This window comes from Phodopus roborovskii, unplaced genomic scaffold, assembly GCF_943737965.1.
Source record: "Phodopus roborovskii unplaced genomic scaffold, PHOROB, whole genome shotgun sequence".
NCBI classification, from domain to species: Eukaryota; Metazoa; Chordata; class Mammalia; order Rodentia; family Cricetidae; genus Phodopus; species Phodopus roborovskii.
Window position 1 is genome coordinate 15,305,077 of NW_026125397.1, and position 21,432 is coordinate 15,326,508.

General features: G+C 44.3%; 1 protein-coding gene and 1 pseudogene across 1 annotated transcript; one reads left to right on the forward strand and one right to left on the reverse strand.

The window, feature by feature from the left end:
- The first annotated feature begins 6,590 nt into the window (after positions 1-6,590).
- On the forward strand, positions 6,591-7,424 carry LOC127215114 (proteasome subunit alpha type-2-like; annotated as a pseudogene).
- Positions 7,425-7,954: 530 nt separating this feature from the next.
- Positions 7,955-20,370, reverse strand: Gja1 (gap junction protein alpha 1). Its single transcript, XM_051175506.1, has 2 exons — positions 20,262-20,370; positions 7,955-10,791 (listed from the first exon to the last, which is right to left on the reverse strand). The coding sequence occupies exon 2, from the start codon at positions 10,776-10,778 to the stop codon at positions 9,630-9,632; it is 1,149 nt and encodes a 382-aa protein (XP_051031463.1). The 5' UTR covers positions 10,779-10,791; positions 20,262-20,370; the 3' UTR covers positions 7,955-9,629.
- Between the last annotated feature and the right edge of the window lie 1,062 nt (positions 20,371-21,432).

A 21,432-nucleotide genomic window follows, 5' to 3' on the forward strand; every position in this document is an offset into this window, starting at 1 on the left:
TTAGCTCTTCTCACCCATAGTGGCTTATTATCAGAGAGAAGCATCAGTTTAGAGTCTGAGCTTGCTCTAACGCTGACTGAAATCGCTGGTCTCTTGCCAAGCAGTACCCTCGTTCCCACATTTGCTATGTTTGGAGTTTTAGATAATGATCACCTGCATTCCTCATCCTCTTTAATTATGAAATACTTTAATTCTCCAGACAAGTGAGAACCCGAGAGCAAAGATAAAAATTCAGCATGCTTCTTTCTCATAGGTCCCAATGTGCTTTAATTACAAAGGTTAAACATCTGCAGACTTCCCACAGCTACTTTTGAGACAGATCACTTGGCACTTATTTTTATAAGGTAAATATGTGGGAGTGGGATGTAGGGTGTCAAGGGATTTACATGAGGAGTGCTTGACTCCACACATGAGCCAGAAGAATCGAGTCAAAAATGGTTCTGAAATATGACCAAGAAAAAGAAAGCGAAAAAGAATTTGATTTTTTAAAAATCTTTATAGTTAAGTTATTTTAACATCAATTCTAGATTCAAGGTCAGAAACCATTTATAGAGCTCTGGAACGTCTGTATGTCAGGCATGGACACGCGCATCTGTGTCTGTAATTCATAAGGGAAAAGCCTGAGGCAGGAGGGCAGGAACTGAAGGCCAGCCTGAGCTACACGGCCAAAGTCAGCCTCAAAACAACGGGCAACAACACACACACAACAAAAGAAACTTCAACAGCAAAATCTGTGATGAAGTTACGCATGTACTTCCGCGCCGTCACGAACTAGCAAAGCTTCGAGTAGTTAGATGGAAGCAGACTAGTAAATGACACCAGGTAGGTGGTGGTGGTGCACCTTTAGTCCCAGCACTCTGGAGGCACACAGAGGCTGAGGCAAGCTGCGCAGAAACCCTGTCTGGAAAAACCAAACCAAAAAGAAAAAAAATAGAAAATAACAGAAGAGGGAAAGCTTCCCTTTGTTTGTTTCTTTGTTTTTCAAGACAGGGTTTCTCTGTGTAACCACCCTGGCTGTCCTTGAATTAGCTCTACAAATCAGTCTGGCCTTGAACACACAAAGATCCACCTACCTCTGCCTCTGGAGTGCTGGAATTAAAGGCCTGTGCCACCAACCCCCAGTGAGGGAAAGCTTTTAATTCAAAGGATGAGAATCTCAAAAATAGTTTATCATATGTGCTGTTTTTATTTGTAAACTACAAAATAAACATTGTAAGTTATGAGTCCTACAGACTATATCAGGATCGTCTTGGTTATCGAGTTGAGTTTTGGATTGGGTTGTTGTTTTGTTTTGTTTGGCCTAGACCTAGAAGGTCATCTAGCTTCTACCTACAGAGTCCTGAGACCTAGCTTCTGTTACAGTGTTAACATACTGAAATATATATGTTGGGGTGCTGGGTGTGGTTACATTTAAATTACAAATTATTTTAGTCTCACCAAAATATTATATCTTTTTTTTTTTTTTTAATTTTTTTTTTAAGACAAAGTCTCTGGCTGTCCTGGAGCTCGATATGTAAACCAGGCTGGCCTTGATCTCACAGAGATCCCATCTGCCCTGCCTCGATGGTTCTGGGATGAGAGGTGTGTGCCACTATTCCTGGCCTCACTAAAATATGAAACTCATGAATGTAGAATGGTTCTCCTAAGAGATTTTTATTTGTTTTGTTTTGTTTTGGAGACAAGCCTTCAGATAGCCAGAGCTGTTCTTGAAATCAATGTACAGCTAAGGATGATCTTGAACTTCTGATTCTCCTGACACCCCCCCCCCTTCCTGGGATTACAAACATGTTCCATGGTGCTTACTTTTTTGTTTGGTTTTGAGACAGGGTCTTGGTATTATAGTTCAGCTGGGCTGGAACTCACCGTGTAACCCAGGCTGACCTTGCAGTCACCAGTGTCAACCTGTCTCTGCTACCGAAGTACTGCCATCACCTTCTTGTCACCACACCAGGACATAAGCACTGCCTTTAGTTTTCTTGACAGTGTCCCTTAAGTTTTTATTGACACTCAGTGAGTAGCTTGGTTGAGTTGAGGTCGGTATGCTGGAGAACTACTCCAGTCAGTTGCATTCTAGTTGCTCTGAGTTGGGAGAAACTTGAACTGGAGCCACAGCTGTATCAGAAACATCTGTCTTCCAAAGCCTTGGCCATTCAGACTCTGGCACTCTGGCTAAAGGTGAGGGTCCCAGTTCTGTCTAACTAATCTTGATAGTTTACCCACGACTTCTAAAGGGATATAAGTTGAATTCAGAGTTATTTTCTTAGTTTCTGCTTAAAGATGATCTAAATTACTTTTTATATTATTTATGTATGCACTTGTGTGTATGTGTGTGAGAATTCCTGCCACTGCACCTTTAGAGAGAGAGCTCAAAAGATAACTAGGGGGAGTTAGTACGCTCCTTCTACCAAGAGAGTCCCAGGGCTTGATGGGTAGGCTGGTAGGCTTGGCAACTGGCCTCTTTACACACCTACCAAACCATCTCATCAGGCTAGAATAAATATTTTTTGGAGTTTTGTGTGTTTGTGTGTGTGTGTATATATATGTATATATATATATATATACACACACACACACATATATATAATTTTTATGTTTGTGATGTACATGCATATTTGAATATATGAATATATATTGAATATATATATGGGCTCATATGTGTACAGATATGCTGCATCTGAGTATATGTAGGCCCTTATGTGTGCATGTGTGTGTGCACACACATGCGCTCATGCACACACACGCACACACCCCCAAGGTGATGTTTGAAGTCTTCAATAGCTCTTCCGTGTTTCTGCTTTGTCTTCTTGTTTTTTGAGACAGGGCTTCACTGTATCTCTGGTTGTACTGGAACCCCCAGAAATCTGCCTCTACCTACCCCCTGCCTTTGTCTGCTGAGTGCTGGGAGTAGAGGCACACACTATTATATTCATCTAGAATTTTCCAGAGCTCAACCTATGCCCAAATTTTCCATCTGAGATTATGTGTGTATCTCAATAGTCTGTCTTCGGTGTTTACTTTTCTCTATTACCTCCTTCCTCTTTTTGAAACAGTTTCATTTATATAAACCAGGCTATCCTTGAACTCACAAAGATCCACATGCTTCTGCCTCCCCAGAGCTGGGATTAGACATGCAAGCATGGCTCTATTTACTAAGAAAATAAAACAATGGTATTGACTTCACTACCATAGCAATGAAAACCTCTCTTATACTATCTTCGCCAAATCTGGTGCTCAGCATAATTAAAAAGTAACTGCCAAACAAGGGTGTAGAGGAAACTCCCAAAGAGGTTCCAGTGTGTGCCACATTGCTTGGTGGCAGGTGGCTCTGTGCATTAGATGTCTGGGGCAGAGGGTTTGCCTCCTGGGTGTGTGTGTGTGTGTGTGTGTGTGTGTGTGTGTGTGTGTGTGTGTATGCGCTGTTGTTGGGGGGAAATGGGGATGCCTCTCAGGACTGTTTGTATTCAACGAGAAGGTGTGTGGACACTGAAATTTTTCCACATCAGAACTCAAGTAAGCATTTGGCCACTTTCCAGAAACATCTGGCAATGGAGGAGGGGGGGTGGTCCAAAAATATGAAAAAAAGAAACGAAATTTCACCGTTTTTGAAGACCTCCCCATTAACCAACTTTTCCACGGGCTACCTGTTTTTCTTGCCTTCTCCATGTAGTATTTTGTGCAGTTTGTTCCGAGTCTCCTCTTCTGTTCTGGAAGCTGCCAGCTGCAAACTTCCCACATCAGGGGCTCAGTTATATTTGCCTCAACCAAGAAAAAGTAAAAACAGAGGTGAGGAGCCAATAAAGCCTATAAACAAGTTCCTACCATCGGTGCACTGCCGTTTATGGAGAAAACTCACATTTAAGATTTTAATAAGCTCTCCAACTTCATCATTATTTTTTTTTTTTCTCCCTCCAAGCACAAAGCTCAGCTCAGATGTTTTGGTAATGTTGGAAACTGAAGTCTGGAATTTATAGACGAGGTAACGTGTGGGTGGGGACCTAGCACCCTGGGCAGGTGAAGAAGTTGAGCGACTTTCCCAAAATATGATAAAAGGACAGCTCTTGGCCTGGAAGCTTAACTCACGCTTCCAAAGACTAAGGTGAACAAACATCCACTGAGGAAAACAAGGGAGTTGGACTGAGACTAAAGATATGAGACGATTCTGCTGCCATTAAAAGAGTGAACGGGATTGGGGAGATTGCTCACGGGTTTTTTCTTTCTTTTTTTCTTTTTGGAGACAGGGTTTTTCTGTGTAGTCCTGGCACTAGCTCTGTAGATCAGGCTACCCTTGAACAGATCTGCCTGCCTCTGCCTCTCAAGTCCTGGGATTAAAAGCAGACAGCACCGTACCTGGTTCAGCATTTTTCTTTTTTTTTCTCCCCTCCCATCCCGCCCCCCCCCCCAAGACAGGATTTCTCCTGGAACTCGCTCTGTAGACCAGAATGGCCTCATACTCAGAGATCTGCCTGCCTAAGACATGCACCACCACCACCTGGCTTTACAGTTAACAGCTCTTAAAACTCTTGCAGGGGACCTGGGTTCTGTTCCTAGCACCCACCATCTGTGGACTCGCTATTTGTTCTGAAGCCCTCGGGTCTCTGTGGGCACTTGTATGCATGTGGCACCCACAAACTCACACACGTGCACATAAATGAAACTAGTAAGCCTTTAAATATACAATAAAAATAGTGCATTGTGGTGGTGGTGCATCACCTGTAGCTGCCATTGTAAGCTACATCTTAGCTAAGTTATCCCTGTTAGCTTCTAACTGCATCTCCCTGCCTCTCCCTCCGGAGTAACTAGGATTACAGGCCTATAGCACGCAGCCTGTTTACATAGTGAATTCTAAATGAAAAGAAAGCAATAGAAAACATGACCGTCAATCATCTAAAAACAACTTAGGAAGGGACTGGTGAGATGGCTCAGTGGTTAGAGGGCCCCTTGCTCTTCAGTAGGACCTGGGTTCAGTTGCCGGGGATCTGACACCTTCATACAAACATGCATGCAAGCAAAACAACAAAGCACATAAAATAAGAACACATAATTGTTAAAAGATGCTAAAAAAGATTGGAAGAGTTTTTCTGGTTGTGGTGGTACGAACCTTTAAGGCGGGGCCAGGAATTCAACCAAAAACTCATTGTTATCCTCTCCATATTTATGTCTATTAGAAAAATGAACAGACCATAAATGTCCCAATGTCTGGAAGGATTCATTCTGTATGCTTTTGGGGATAGTAACTACTTAACTAACCATACCTGGTAGTGGTCAGTATGTGTGTAGAATAAATTTCTTCTGTAGATTAGGACTTCTCATGTCCACTGACGAGTGTGAAGAGATGGTAAGTTTGACCCTGTTCTCTGTACTTCTTTATGCTCAGATTTTGTACAGTTTTCTTGGGCTGGAAATGCAACCGAGGTTTTTGTTTTGTTTTGAGGGGGTGCAAAGCAGGCCAGAACGGGCTGGGGCTCAGCGGTAGCTAAAGCCTGGAAGCAGCAAGAAAAGCATTTATGGTGGATGGACTACATGACCAGTTTTGTCTTTTATTTTTAGGTTTTGATTCTTTTGAGATTGGGTCCCATTCATATATCCCAAGTTGGCTTTAATCTTACCTAGCTGAGAATGCCTTTAATTCCAGCACTTGGGAGGCAGAGACAGGCGGATCTCTGTGAGTTCAAGGCCAGCCTGGTCTACAGAGCAAGTTCCAGGACAGGCTTCAAAGCTAGAGAAACCCTATGTGTGGGTTGGGAGGGTGTGGGGGGAGAGCATGTTATACTGTATTTTGGAAACTAGTATGTAACACATTGGGTAACATTGTAACATTTTAGTGTTTTTATGACCCACATTCTCCCGGACTTCCCAAAGGGCTCTAGTTTATGCAGTTACTGGAGATCAAACCCAGGACTTTATACATGCTAGGTAAACTGGACAGCAGTGATTCAGCCTTCCTAATGCTGTGACACTTTAATGAAGTTTCTCATGCTGTGGTGACCCTGACCATAAAAATGATTTTTGCTGCTAACTTCCTAACTGGAATTATGCTACTGAGTGGTGCACCTCAGTCCCTATGACCATAGGAAATATATTTTCCAGTAGTTGTGACCCACCAGTTGAGAACCTATATATAGTTAAGTCTCCATCCTTACACGACTACTTCAGAAGACAGAGTCTAAGGATCAAATTTAAGCTGTTAGTCAGGGTTGCTCAGCAAACACCTTGGCCTAGATGAGCCACCTGGCCAACCCAGCATCAGTCTGGACTGAGATGACAAAAACAAGTGCTTAAATCACACCAGAATCACTTTGCCTTTGCCGGGCTCACTCTTGGGACTTTTAGGTTTTGATCTAGGCAATCCTCCCCAAAACTGTAACCACTAGGTCAGGCCTGTAATCCTCCCGTGTCTAGGAAGCTGTGGAAAGAAAATGCAGAGGCTTGCACAACGTACGGAGCCTGGTGGGAAAGTGGAACTGTATTCCCAATTGAACATTTATATGCTTCTCAGTCAGTTAAAGTATCACTCCAAAGTTCCAAAATCAGGGAGGCATAGAACACAGCTCATGGTGAGTGACCTTTAAAAAACAATTATACCGGCTTTCCGACTTCCCGGGTAAAGATGGCAGAGAGCGGTTACAGCTTTTCGCTGACTACATTCAGACCATCTGGTAAACTTGTCCAGATTGAATATGCTTTGGCTGCTGTGGCTGGAGGGGCCCCTTCAGTAGGAATTAAAGCTGTAAATGGCGTAGTATTAGCAACTGAGAAAAAGCAGAAATCCATCCTGTATGATGAAAGGAGTGTACACAAAGTGGAACCGATTACTAAGCATATCGGTTTGGTGTATAGTGGCATGGGCCCAGATTACAGAGTGCTTGTGCACAGAGCTCTGAAACTTGCCCAGCAATACTATCTTGTGTACCAAGAACCCATTCCCACAGCCCAGCTGGTACAGATGCAAGAGTATACCCAATCAGGTGGTGTTCGTCCATTTGGTGTTTCTTTACTTATTTGTGGGTGGAATGAGGGACGACCATATTTATTTCAATCGGATCCATCTGGAGCCTACTTTGCCTAAGAACTATGTGAATGGGAAAACTTTCCTCGAGAAGAGATATAATGAAGACCTAGAGCTGGAAGATGCCATTCATACAGCCATCTTAACTCTAAAGGAAAGCTTTGAAGGGCAAATGACAGAAGATAACATAGAAGTTGGGATCTGCAACGAAACTGGCTTTAGGAAACTCACCCCCACTGAAGTGAAGGATTACTTGGCTGCCATAGCGTAATAAAGATGTGCCTAAACAATCCTGATCTCACACAATCTATCTACTTATTCATGTTTAAAGTATGTTTTGTTTGTGCAGACTTATTTCTACATGGTTTAATGGATTCACATTTTTAAAATAACAATCATAATAAACTGTTAAAACCAATTTCTGGTTTTTAAGAAAAAAAAAAACCAAAAAAACAATTATACCATCTCTCTAGTTCTGAATATCGTTCTTAAATATTCTTAAAAATATGGACTTTAGCTGGGTGGTAGAGGCAAGGCACACACCTTTAACCCCAGGCAGAGGCAGGTGGATCTCTGTGAGTTCCAGGCCAGCCAGAGCTCCACAGAGAAACCCTGTCCTGAAAAACAAACAAGAAATTATGGACTTTAAGGCTGGAGAGATGGCTCAGTGGTTAAGAGCATTGGCTGTTGTTCTACTCATAGCCTGATTCGGGTCCCAGCACCAATCTGTCAACTCACAACAACTATAACTCTAGTTCCAGGAGATTTGACATCTGGCCACTGCAGGTACCAGGCACACACATGGATCAGACAAAATATCAAAACCCACTTTTCAAAAATCATGAATTTCATCAGTTCAAGACATTATAATCATTAGATCTATTTTTGGTAATCTTGAATTTATGTGATAAGCTTTTTTTTTTTTTTAGTCATACAAGACATCCAGACTATCTTTATACTAAATTAAAACTTTATTGAATAAAGAACACTCTCCCGAGCACATGACTGGATGGACTAGGTCTACATTACATGTAATGAAGCTGAACATGACGGTAGTTTAACATGGAATGTCAAACAAATTAGTTTTTCATTGTACAAAACCATTTATGTAGCTGACGTGCAAAAAGAAAAATAGGATACTCGGCATTTCATCAATCATGTGTAATGAGTTTTTTTTTAAAGGTATTTGAAGAAACTGGTAAATGTCTTTAGTGTATATTTCAAATAAATTAGTTACATGTGCACTACTGAAACCTCCTTTGACCCCTCTTGTATTTCAAATAAAATCTTAGTGCAAGCATCAACGTTGCCCATCCCTCTAAAAGACTGTTACACTCAGAATACAAGTTCTGAGTTAATGTGTAGTTAAGTAGGACAAAATCTAATTACCAGTTACTACAAAATTCCATTAGGTACACTTAATAGTCCATTCTAAGCATTTCTTTTTCTAAGACTCTCACATTAATAACTAAAGCCTGCTTACAGTACTAAATTTCTATCATTCAAGCATCAATGATTATATTTCAGAGAAAGAAAATCATTCATTTTATTAATGGCATTATTGCTACATTCTAAAAGGAGGGAAAAAATTAACAAAACCAATATCCATAATAGGATATGGGAGGGGAGACTTTTAGGGCAAAAGCGTGCTTTACTTGCACAGCAGGAATTCTAGAATGTAAACACCATATTGGCCCACACCACAGAAATCCATGAGGAAGGTTCAAATTTGAACACTGTGTGCATTAGATTCAAATCTGCATTTGTGAGTTTATACTACCTCTGCTTGTACCAATAATGACATAGAACACACTCTTCCACACACGCACACCCACATGTAGAAGTGGTTGTTAAATATTGAGCATGGCTTGCTTCCCTGATGCTAACTCAAAAAAAGAAACCACTAAATGACATTATACGACCATTAGAAATGTTGAGAGAAACCATTTGGTGAATGTAAGGAATAGTTGAGGATGATGTATGGGTGACGGCCACACCAAGGTGAGACAGATGTGAAAAGAACCCGCTGAGATGGAGTTACACGAGCATTCTTTTTCTTCGAGCCTTGTCTGAACTTTAAAAAACAGGTAAGTAGCACAAGGTTCCACCCACACCCGGGTCAGCCTCAGAACGCTGATCTGCAAACCCCAAGCTTTTGACACTGGAATGTTTTTTTAACAGGGACATAGGACAACCTATCGTTTCATAAGGAAAATGCAATGCTGAGGAAGCATGGATTCCTGGCCAAAGCTATTTCCGTTTCTTGATAAAAACAAAAATAAAAATTATCACCCACTCACTCACATACACAGAACCGTTCTTAAGGTTCGGTTGGGGGGCAGAAAGAGAAGGCCCTTATCTAGCTATGATCACCCAATGCAACGCTTACTAGAATTTAAGTTCTTCGAATCAACTACATTAAATTAGCATTATGTACCTCCCATAACCCCACCTGTTCTGCCCAGCTATCCCAAACACCCCCAAGGAACCTAGGTATTATAATGTCTTTGTTTTCTACGCCTCATAACTGAGGCTGTTGAGTACCACCTCCACGGGAACAAAATGAACACACCAGGTACACTTTCTCCTCCACAATCGAATGAATCGCATCTTGATGCGCTATCTAGATCTCCAGGTCATCGGGCCGAGGTCGGCTGCTGGCACGGCTGCTGGCTCTGCTGGAAGGTCGCTGGTCCACAATGGCTAGGGGCTGGAGTTCATGTCCAGCAGCAATTTTTTTGGCATTCTGGTTGTCATCGGGGAAGTCAAAAGGTTGGGCATGGGAGTTGGAGATGGTGCTTCCGGCCTGGCCCATTCGATTTTGCTCCGCGCTGTAATTAGCCCAGTTTTGCTCACTGGCTTGCTTGTTGTAATTGCGGCACGAGGAATTGTTTCTGTCACCGGTCACCAGCTTGTACCCGGGAGGAGACATAGGCGAGAGAGGAGCTGTTGGTGAGGAGCAGCCATTGAAGTAGGCGTATTTTGGAGAGCCACAGTCTTTTGAGGGGCTCAGTGGGCCGGTGGTGGCATGGTAAGGATCGCTCCTTCCCTTCACGCGATCCTTAACGCCCTTGAAGAAGACGTAGAAGAGCTCAATGATATTCAAAGCGAGGGACACCAAGGACACCACCAGCATGAAGATGATGAAGATGGTTTTCTCTGTGGGCCGTGAGAGGAAGCAGTCCACCTGATGGGGGCAGGGATCTCTTTTGCAGGTGTAGACGGCACTCAGGCTGAAGCCATAGATGTACCACTGGATGAGTAGGAAGGCCACCTCGAAGACAGACTTGAAGAGGATACTGATGATGTAGGTTCTCAGCAGGCCTCCCCTCATCTTCACCTTGCCGTGCTCTTCAATCCCGTACTTGAACTTCTTGATTTCGATCTGTTTCAGGTGCATGTCCACATTGGCACCGTCCGTCTGGGCCACTTTGAGCTCCTCCTCTTTCTTGTTCAGTTTCTCTTCCTTTCTCATCACGTAGAACACATGAGCCAAATACAGGAGCGTGGGCACGGACACGAATATGATCTGAAGGACCCAGAAGCGCACGTGAGAGATGGGGAAGGACTTGTCGTAGCAGACATTTTCACAACCAGGTTGTTGAGTGTTACAGCGAAAGGCTGACTGCTCGTCGCCCCATGCTGACTCCACCGCTGTCCCCAGCAGCAGGATTCTGAAGATGAAGAGCACTGACAGCCACACCTTCCCACCAGCGGTGGAGTAGGCTTGGACCTTGTCCAGAAGCTTTCCCAAGGCACTCCAGTCACCCATGTCTGGGCACCTCCTAAGGGGGGGGGGAAAAGGCAACTCAGTGACATATAGCCAAATTGGTGCATGCATTATCTATATTTTTTTGTAAGGTGACTACCAAAATAAAACAGATTCAATCCAATCCAAACCAAAATTCAAATGCAATCCTGGCCGCGTTTTCCGGAAGATGAAATTAAGTCAGAAGTAATAGCACCTAGCTAGTTCAGGGAGAAGAGCAACCCTAACCCCTGGGATGTGTTCCTAGCTGTCACCACCACCTTGGCATGTGACCTCTTTCTGCTAAGTGACTCTGCTTTTTGTTTTACTTTCAAGACAGCGTTTCTCTACATAGCTAGCTAGAGCTAGCTATGTAGACCAGGCTGGCCACGAACTCACAAAAATCCACCTGATTCTGCCTCCCAGTGTGAGCCACCACAGTCCGACTGCCTCTGCTTGTTTATTTGTCTGACAAACAAGGGCAGCTCTTGGCTGGAAGGCCAGGATCTGCCTAAGCAAAAAGTTGATGTGTACTACTAAAGTATATGGATCTAAGTAAGGACTTAGGAAGTAACTCCAGGGCTTTACATAGCAACCAACGCTATTTCCCAAGATGCCAGGATATTGTTTTAGTCCTAATTTTAGCCTGAAACGTTTCTCCATAATATCAAGCATTCAATTTGTGTGCCTTTTGTGTTAAGGACATCGGTCCATTTCTCTTCCTTTCTTTGACAGACCTCCTGCATTGGCCCAAGTTGTTTTTGAAGTTGTGATCTTCCTGCCTCTCTGCCTCCTGGGATTCTAAGCATGTGCCCCCCCCCCATACTTGGTCTGATTTCTAGCAGGGGGCAAGAGGATTGCTATGAATTTGAGGAGATCCTGACACTTTGCCTAGCTAATAAAAATCTCCAGACTTATGACCACATTTCCACTGAGTTCACTTTGTCTCAACACCACTGACCAGCTCGATAAACAAAAGGACCATACATATCAAGAGTATTTTCCCGGCTTTCATCGCAGCACTCAAGAGGCAGAGGCAGGCAGATCTCTAAATTCAAGCCTGGTTTACAGAGTGTTTTTCAGGACAACCAGGGATACATAGAGAAACCCCGACTTTTTGTTTGTCTCAAAAACAAAGAATATTTTCTCAAGAAAAAAAAAAAAAAAAAAAAAGATTGCCTTTTCCAGCTCTTAGTGGGCTTTGGGCCTGGAGCCCGTGCACTCATTCACTTGAACCTTAGTTTATGCCCATAATCTCCATACTGAGCAGGCAGGAGGTACAGGACAACCACTGCACAGGAGTCAGCCTGAGTTCAGGCCAGCAAGGGCTACAAAGTTAGACCCTGGCTCAAAAGGCAAAACAGATGGGGAGATGGCTTAGCGGGTCAAGACTCTTCTTGCCACCAAGCCTCACAACCTGAGTTTGAGACCCCACGATTCACTGAGCAGGAGAAAACCACCCTTGAAATTGTTGGGATAAAGGAAACAGCTTCCTGCCTAACCCCGAAGACTCATGGTCCTCAGACGCAAGACATCCCCATGGTCACACACAGGCAGAGGAAAGTTTCTCTGAGGTTAGGAAGATGTGGACACATAGTTTACTCAACAAGGGGGGGGGGGGAACCAGGGACAAAGCAACAAGTAGCAATCACAGAGGCAGTCAAAGATTCAACAAGTGCTGCCCAAAGCTCCTAAGGGAAGGGTGTGGTTGTGAGCTTCTCCTGGCTCCCTGGGTACCTTTGATGATGACCAGACTCCTGCCAAAACCAGAAGAGTAAGATGTGGGTGGGCAGGTCCACGCAAATACTGTTTTCTAAACAGTCATAAATAAATGGATCTTTCCTTCTACTTTTTGGAAGGTCGTTGCAGACTGTGAAATGACAATTCAGAAAGTAAAGTCAGCGCAGTGTAATCAAAGAGAAGCAAGGAAGGGCTGGCAGGGTCCAGAGTTAAAAAGCCGAGGAAAGGCTTGAAGAGGAGGAGATAGATTTAATCATGATAGACAGTATGATGGTTCGAGAACAAAGAAAAAGCCTGTAATTTAGCAGAAATGCTAGACTAGAACTAAGGGGTAGTCCACAGGGGTCACACAAACACCAGAATTTTTGGAGCCATCTCCAGGACAGTTCTATGCGATTATGTGTAAATTGGCCCCATTTCTGTTTGTAAAGAATTATAATACTCTGCCAGGGTCATCTGCTTTTGCTCAGATCTCCAATCGTTGGGAGGGTGGAGTGTTGGAAACAAAGTGATCGCACGGTCGCACACAGCTCATCAGGGTCCCGCAACCATTGATGATCAAGACAAGCTGCATGCTCAGAGGCAGAGTGGGCACCACACAAGCTTTTACCTAGTCAGCACCTCCTCGTTCTTCAAAGAGAACCACAACTGAGGGATGCTGCTGGAAGTTCATTATTACATCCTTAACATTCTGGACTCAGCAACTTCACTTTTGTATAATTCCAAGATTCCTCAAAAGTATCCACAGTGCCAGGGCATGTGAACTAGGTCACCAGTCAGTTCTCTGGGTAATAGTTTTTTCTTTCTTTCTTTTTTATTGCACCAGCGATTTAATTGCAAAGCTGTCCTTTCTTTAAGCACCCACGCAGTAGTCATTTGCATTAATGAGTTACAGCCTTTCATCTGAATAAGATATGAATTATCCAATTTGGGCACTCTAGCTCCTGTGACATGTAGATACCTGTTATTACCACTATCGTAGACACCATCAAATAGTGCCTGATGTGATGGCTCATCCTGCGACTCCAAACTTAGTTACCTCTCTGATTTTAGCTGTTCACTGTTACCAGTCAACAGCTGTTGTTCTTTTTTACTAGATCCTGTTTAATATTTTCACTTTTCCAGATTTTAAAGACTTTCTAGCTCCCCCCCCCAAAAAAATTTTTTTTTGTTCTTCACAGGGTCTTGCTATGCACTCTTGACTAGCTTCCAGCTTACTTACTATGTAGTGGTGGCTAGCTTTGAACTTATAATAGCACACTTCCTACCTTAGCCCCCCAGAATATAATTATACCACATTCTAAGTTAATGGTTTGTGCAGAATTCTCAGATACAGATTCTCTTTTCAAATTTTCTTTTCCTCTTTGAGTCAGGGTTTTATGTAGTAGCCCAGGTTATCCTCGAAATCAACATATGTAGAAGAATGGCTTTGGAAAACTTTTTTTTCCCTTGAAACAGGGTTGCTCTGTGTAGCTTGAGCCTGTCCTGGCACTCTCTCTGTAGACCAGACTGGCCTTGAACTCACAGAGATTGGCCTGTCTCTTCGCCTCCTGAATTCCAGGCAGTAGTGGAGCATGCCTTTGATCTCAGCACTCAGGAGGTAGAGGCAGGTGTATTTCTGTGAGTGCAAGTCAGCCTGGTCTACAGAGTGAGTTCCAGGACAGGCTCCAAAGCTTTAGAGAAGCCCTGTCGAAAAAACAAAAACAAACAACCTAACAAACAAGCAAAAAACAAAAGGTTGACCTTTGTCCTCCAGCCTATAGCTTTGCTCTAATTACAAGCCAGAATGAGCATTCAATTTAGCTAAATCTCCAGCCCTTAATAGCTAGCAGAGAGAGACCAGGTCAGTCACTCTTCTAATACTTTCTATAATGTATCCCATGCTAGATCATTTTCTTTTGCTGGCCACAATCACCAAAGCTAGATACTCGAAGCCCCAACCATCCAGTGTGCAGTGTGACCTTGCTGAGGACCACTGTAGAACCTCACCATTCACACCACAGCGTTTGCTAACATACATTATGCCTGATAGGAATGAATCTGATAGGCAAGGCTAGGGAAATTAGCCTTTTGTTTTTTTTTTTTTTAACTATTTATGTCCAAGGTCACTCTAAAGTTTTGTAGGCAAGCAGTAGCTCCTCAGAAGTTTGGGTGTTTTCCTGCCCCAGAACATCTGGGAAGGAGAGAAGGCCAGAGTGTCTAAATACTTAGTCCAAATCTAGCACTGGGTTTCCTTTGTACCTGACGATGACCTTGAACACTTCATCCTTCCGCTTAACTGAAGATTACATGTGTGTACCAACATGGCCAGCTGGTAACATGCTTTTTTGGGAGATCTCACTATGTAAACTAGGCTGGCTTCAAACCCAGAGATCTGCCTGCCTCTGTCTCAGAAGTGCTGGGATTAAAGGTGTGTGCCACCATGCCTAGCAAGCAATCACCTCAGTGAATTTAGATGAAGGTCCTTTAAAATTTTAAATAAAATTACACACTATCTAAAAACACACAAGGGAAGTCACTTAATGGGCAATTTAAGGGAGGAGGTTGTTGCTTTGTGTGAGCTCCGCCTGCCACAATGTCCCCACCCTCTTAAACTAGTGTCTGGACAGATAGCCTGGATGACTGATTACTTTCTCAGCCTTTCAAATGCTGAGATTTCCCCAGTTCCACTGTAGGGTTTTGCTTCTCTGAGTAGCACAGGCTGTCCTTGAACTCAGAGATCTGCCTGCCTCTGCCTCCTAAGCACTGAAATTAAAGAGGTGTGCCATCATGTCCAATATAATATCCTAAGTCCAAAAAAACTATGCCCCTGAAACCTTAAATACAAACCCTAAGGAGACCCGGCCCTTAGACCAAATTGCTCAATTTTGACTTTCCTTCTTCACTTCCAATCACAGCCAGGTGGATGGGGGGGGGGGGGGGGGGGGGGAAGCTGTTTGTTTCTGGCAACTTTGAGTTGACACATAATTAACTTACCAGAATTTAATGTGCACATAAGCTTCATCTTCAAGATGAAATCAGGCTATGACTACTTCCTTTCCCCATCCTAGGGTTTAGCCTGACTCACCTCTCCAGTTTTCCTGCCGCTCCTCCTGCCAAAATATTTGCATCTCAGCCCTGCATAAACACATCTTCACTTATTTCAGTTCTCATTAGTGAACTCTCCTGAGCAGGAACTATGAAAGAGAGTCCTTTCCCAGGTTTCAGGATTTCCTGTTTCTCCTGTCCCATTTCCCCCCCCCCCCCCAACCAGCTTTCCTCTATTCCACGTTAACTCACATTTGCCTTCTTGTCAGGATCCTCTAGAATATGAACCCTGTGAGGGAATTTGGGGGAGTCTCATCTGGCGTAACCTCAGCATTTAGGAAGCAGAGACAGATGTAGCTACTGTGGGCGAGAGTGAAGTCTACGAGAGCAAGACCTGCCTCCTCAAGACAAAGCAGTGAGCAAAGGTCTTAAAAAAAAAAAAAAAAAAAAAAAAAAAAAAAAGCCAGAGGGGATTGAGAAAATGACCCAGCAGCAAAGAGAGCTTGTTGTCCTTGCAGAGGACATGGGTTTGGTTCCCAACATGCCCATGGCTTCAGTTCCAGAGCATCTATGCCCTCTTTGGACTTGTGGGCATCGGGGACACACGGACACATGTTGTACGTGCATATACTCAGGCAAAATCCTCATATGTTCAGCCCCCTCAAAAAAAGTACTGCTGTTTGTTGAAACAATATGCTTCAATCGCTCCAGCCACTTAATTTCTTCCTTTTTCAGAGGCAGAGTTTCTCCATGTAACCCTAGCAGTCTTGGAACACTGTAGACCAGGCTGGCCTCAATATCAGAAACACCCCATGCCTGTCTCCCAATTTCTGAAATTAAAGGTGTGCACCACCACACCCAACTTCAGCTGCTTAAATTTGAGATGAGACCTCAGTGGTGGTTAAGACCCTCCCCCAAGAAATGCCCATGCTTCCCCCCCCCCCCAGTTCTGAGTGTTCTAATGGATGTTAACACACAATTTCAAGGCAACCAAGGACAGAAATCACAGAAGAAGTCTGCTTAAAATGCTTACTTCAGGAATGACAAATGTGGGAGATGGTTCTGAACAGGGGAGCAGAGCTTACATTAATCTCTACGTAACCCGACACACAGGCAACAAAGTGATCTGAATCCAGCACACCGAAGAACACGTCTCCAGATCAGACAAAAGTCAACCTTTGCAGCTTTATACCTGGAGAAGAGGCTCATAGTTCTTGTCAATGAGAGCTATTCTATGTAAACATCATTGTTACAAGTTCTCTGTCTTACACACACACCTTTCAGATGGCCTCAGTCCCTTTCTTTGTAAGGGATTCCTTACTATTCCCAATCTCATAGGTGTTGATGAAACATCAGACAGCTTTTGTCCTGCTTACAATTACACACCCTCATCTGAACACAGAACAGACCAGACTCCACAGAGTGAGATAGATAACTATGGTTAAAGGACCCCACCCAAAGGTAGGTGGTGAGCCAAGAGGCAATCTCTTCCTGCATTCTCCAGCCACTCAGCTTCCCTGCCAAAGGCTGCATACTAAAAGCCACATTCAACTGCCATCCAAATAACTTGGAAAGCAGTTATTTTTTGTTATTTCCTCTGCCTCCATTCACACCCACCCTCAAAGATAGCTTACTAAGCAACCCCGTTACTCCGTGACTATGTAAACACAGGTTTAGGATGCCCAAGTATATTAAGAACAGTGTATGTGCCTCAATAAGTGCTGCATGAGATAATGCATGTATCCCATGCTTTTAGTTACCACCACGATAAAATGTAGCTCTTTCAAAAGAACTGTAAGGATCTCATGTCTTCTAACTTTGCTAGCTTTTTCAGTAGCAAAACAGTAACTAAAAGTGTTCAAACATAATTTCTAAAAATTTTAGACAGCTAGAAAAATTGAGAAGTTTAGACAAGTTACCGCAACAAGTAACCATGGGTTAAATTTTGGCAAAAAGGAATTTAGCTCACACATCTCTACACGGTAAATTAACAGGCATGCAAAGTGGAGAATCTGTAATCAGTTTATCCCAAAGATTCAAAACGCATTTGCACAGTCCTACCTAAAGGCAGGTGGCCTGGAAGAGTCTATACTGGTTGTGGATGTTAACGAAACACACTAGATGCCTACATTTTTCTCTCTTGAGCTGAGCAGGATGTGCTTCAACACATCACAAGTCAAACAGAATCTTGAAGGGAAGTTATAACAGGAAAGGTGGAGCTGTAGGTATTAATCAGTGGGTGACTTTCCTATCATTCCCTTCCCTTGGGGCATATAAAGTCTCTACGGTTCACAGCGAGAGCTACACCACTGCATAGTGTAATAAAGCAAGGCGCAGTGTCCGCCATCCCTTCCCTGTGTGGTGGGGCTGGAACAGTCTAAGGGACCAAACGCTGTTCCCTCTCAGGAAGGAAATGCAGCCTTCCTTTGCCTGCTGCTAGCTTTAGAAACGAACTTCCCATGGAAGGTCATGGGGGGATATGAAGCCCGACTACCAACAGGGCATCAGTGAACCTGAAGACCCTCAAAGGGACACTGTAAAAATGCGTTAGGCGTTGAGACAGTGGGCGATCAAAGCACTAGCACCCGGAGCTGCAGGCAAAGGACAGTAACTTTCACACACTGGGGAGACAGCCCAGTAATTCAGAATTCAGCGCCTCACCAGGACAGAATGTACAGTCTGGAATTGTGCTCATTGTCACTCAACTTGGCCTACTAAACAGAATCTGCCCCCCCACCCCCTAGGTATTCTAGGTCCCCATTGGCATATTTTATTCTACAGGCTTTTATTTTCAGCAATCCTCCAAAAAATTAACATTAGGCTTCCTCAGGGGTCACTACGGGCCATTCAAGGTTGCCCAGTGCTCTTTTGGACTGGTACGATTCATCACTTTCAGTCACTAGTAATTTTGGTTGAGGAACAAAGGAAATTAAACCCACCTCCAACACAGCCCGGTAGGTTTTTAGATCTCGATTCAGCTCTGCCCACCCGAAACCCAGCACGGTGAGGGAAGGGAAACTCGCCTCTGCGCGCGGGCCGGGGAGCCCCGTCCAAGGCTTTGCCAGACGCGCCTGGCGAGCGTTGGGTGGACCCGAGGGCGCGAACCGGAGATTTCTGCTCGGGAACTCAAGGTTTGAATTTCCCAATCGTGAGCGGATTTGCCTCAGCACACGTCAGTAGCTGTGGCACCATTTCTCGAAGGGTCTTCTTTGCCCCTCCTTCTTCCGCCCCGCCTCGTTCTTAGGGAATTTCTAGAGTTTCCCGGAGTGTTACAAGTGCATTTATCAGCTCCGGGACTCCCTAGGTGTTCAGAGGCCCTTGCAAGGGGCTGCGCTCAGCTTACCCGACGAGTTTAGGGAGAGTGGGGTGAGAGAGGGCAGCGCGGGAGGGAAAGCATTAGACCGACAGCTTTGATGCAGTCGATCTCTTGCTCTTTGACCCTCCGCCGGCGACCCCGTCTCCCCTCCCCCATCGGGGGCAGAGGTCTGGACCTCGAAGCCCGGAGGCTGCGGGGAGCGCGAGCTGAGCTAAGATGCTAAGATGGCAGGAGGGCCCGCGCAACCGGCCTCCCCAAAGCTTCTCAGCCTCATCTGGTTAAACAAAAAACAACAACAACAACAAAAAAAGTAAAAAAAAAAAAAAAAAACTTCAATACAGACTCAGCTTGAGTAATTTCGGTCTGGATTTAGGCGGGACAGAATGAACTCGGGGGGCAAAGTGCTTTACAGAATGTGTTACCAAAAAAAGGAAAAAAAAAAGCTTTAACGCGGACCCCTTTTAATGTCCAGTGCTTAGTACTCTGGTAGCGCCAACTCAAAACTGTCCCCCAACAGCTCCGAAGTCGCCACAGGTCTGCGCAAGCGGGGGAGGGGGTGCGCGCGGCGCGGGGGGTTAAGCTCGCTCTAAAGTGCTGTTTCAAAGGAAAAAAAAAATGCCTTTTCCCCTATTCCTTCTAGGAGCTCGTGTTCTAGCAGTTGATTTTGGAAAAGCATCCTGGCACACACGCTGTCTCTAAAACGCCCGTTTCTCCTCTAACGCTCCTTAAGTCACCACCACCCATTGAAGACTTCTCAAGCCCGGAGTTGCCAGCGTGGAGGAGTAAAAAGCTGGCAGTGCGCGCTAAAGGCTTCACTCCGAAGCCCCGCGCAGACTTGGACAAAGTAACTACTGTTGGTCTAAAAGCCCTCACGGCAGCACCCTGATCTCCAGATCTGGCTTAATCTGGAAAAGTCTAAGAAGGAACCACGTGCAGGTCAAGTAGCTGCGGCGTCTCAACAAAGCACCGCGTCACAAAAGGGATCTGCTTTTTCAAGGCTACGAACGGCGGCCACTATTTCCATACGAAAAACAAGCACGTAGTCTATACCACAGGAAGCACGCTAAGCAAACTTGATTGAAATGTCCAACCCGAGCCCTCCAACCGTTCCCCCCCACCCAACACCTACCCCATCCGCGACTACAGAAAAGTAAAAGTGGGCTCCGTAACAAAGAGCCAAATTCAGTAACTTGGAAAAGTTTTGGCTTTTACCTGTTGCATTGTCGGGAAAACTTTTTTACACGACCAACATATAAATCAGCACGTGGAAACTAAAGGCGCTTTGAAGTCGTCATTCTACTTACGGTACCCTAAGTCAAAGGTGACAACGCATTTACAAATCAATCACAGCACAAGAGTTTTCCTTACAGAAAAAGACGCTAGTAGGTAAAAAAAAAAAAAAAGGGGGGGGTCCCAAAACTTACTCGTTCGCTTAAGGAAAGCGAAGCCGGCGCGCCAAAGTGCTGAGGCTCCTTGGAGGCTGAAGTCAAAGAAAAGGAGAGCTCGGGCTCTCAAACCTGTCTATTTAAAGTTTAAAAGTCTGCTGCTGTTTGGTACTTTCCTCACGCCTTCCCCCAATGAAAGAAAAGTGCTGATACCTCGTAAAAGCGCTTTTCTAACTTGGAGCACAGCGCTTTTAAAAGTTTCAAGCCACTGACTCAACTGGGAGGAGGGGCTAGGAGAAAGGGGAGGGAGGAAGAAAAGGCGGGGAGGAGGTGGGGAGAAGGCTGGGGAGCGTGGGGCTGAGCAGGCACAAGACAGCCGGGGTCAAGATAAAGTTGTAGTGCGAACGCGCTTAAGAGAAAAAAGAGAAAGAAAGAAAACAGCCCTAGATATACGTCCGCCACCACTTGCCTGTGACTCCTCACAGATTAAAAACTGTTGAGTCTGTCTAGTGCCTCACCAGATGATCACGGACAGTGAGAATATGTACGTTTGATGTTATATTTTCTAACCTAAAAAAAAAAAAAGGTACAATAAATAAAAATGGGGGAGACAACGCTAACCAGTGCGGACTTGTTCTGGGCTGCCCAAGCTGTGTGAAGCTTGAGGTGGGTGTGAGTGATCTTTCTTATGACCTAATTCTCCTGCTCTTAAACATGGACAATTAACAAAGGAAAGAAACGGTGGGCATGGGAAAAACATTGCACAACCAGATGTGTGTAGGGGTTTGTCTAACCCTTCAGCCTCTGGACTAGGTTAGGTATTTCTATGTGTTCTTTCAATTAAGCACAAGAAAAGACTTATAATATGTCTTGTATATAATTTTTGACTGAAATGTTGATAGTGACCTCTACCAGATCTCCAAGGAAGTGAAAATTTATGCCTCAGGCCTATTCATGCCAACAATTTAACATTTAAATCTACAGTGAGATGTCAGAATTCTTTTTTAATTTTTTTTTTTTTTAACAACTGCAGACTAGAATTCTCAGATACATTATGTTGGTGTAAAGTGGCTCTGAAACCTTCAACCCCTCTTTTGATCACGTCCTGGGATGCCCAGCCTGGTGACTCTTTGCCTCTTTACAAGCCCGCTCCTCAGACCTGATAGGGTTCCTGAAGGCCTAAGTCATATGGCCTCATTCCTGAGGTGAG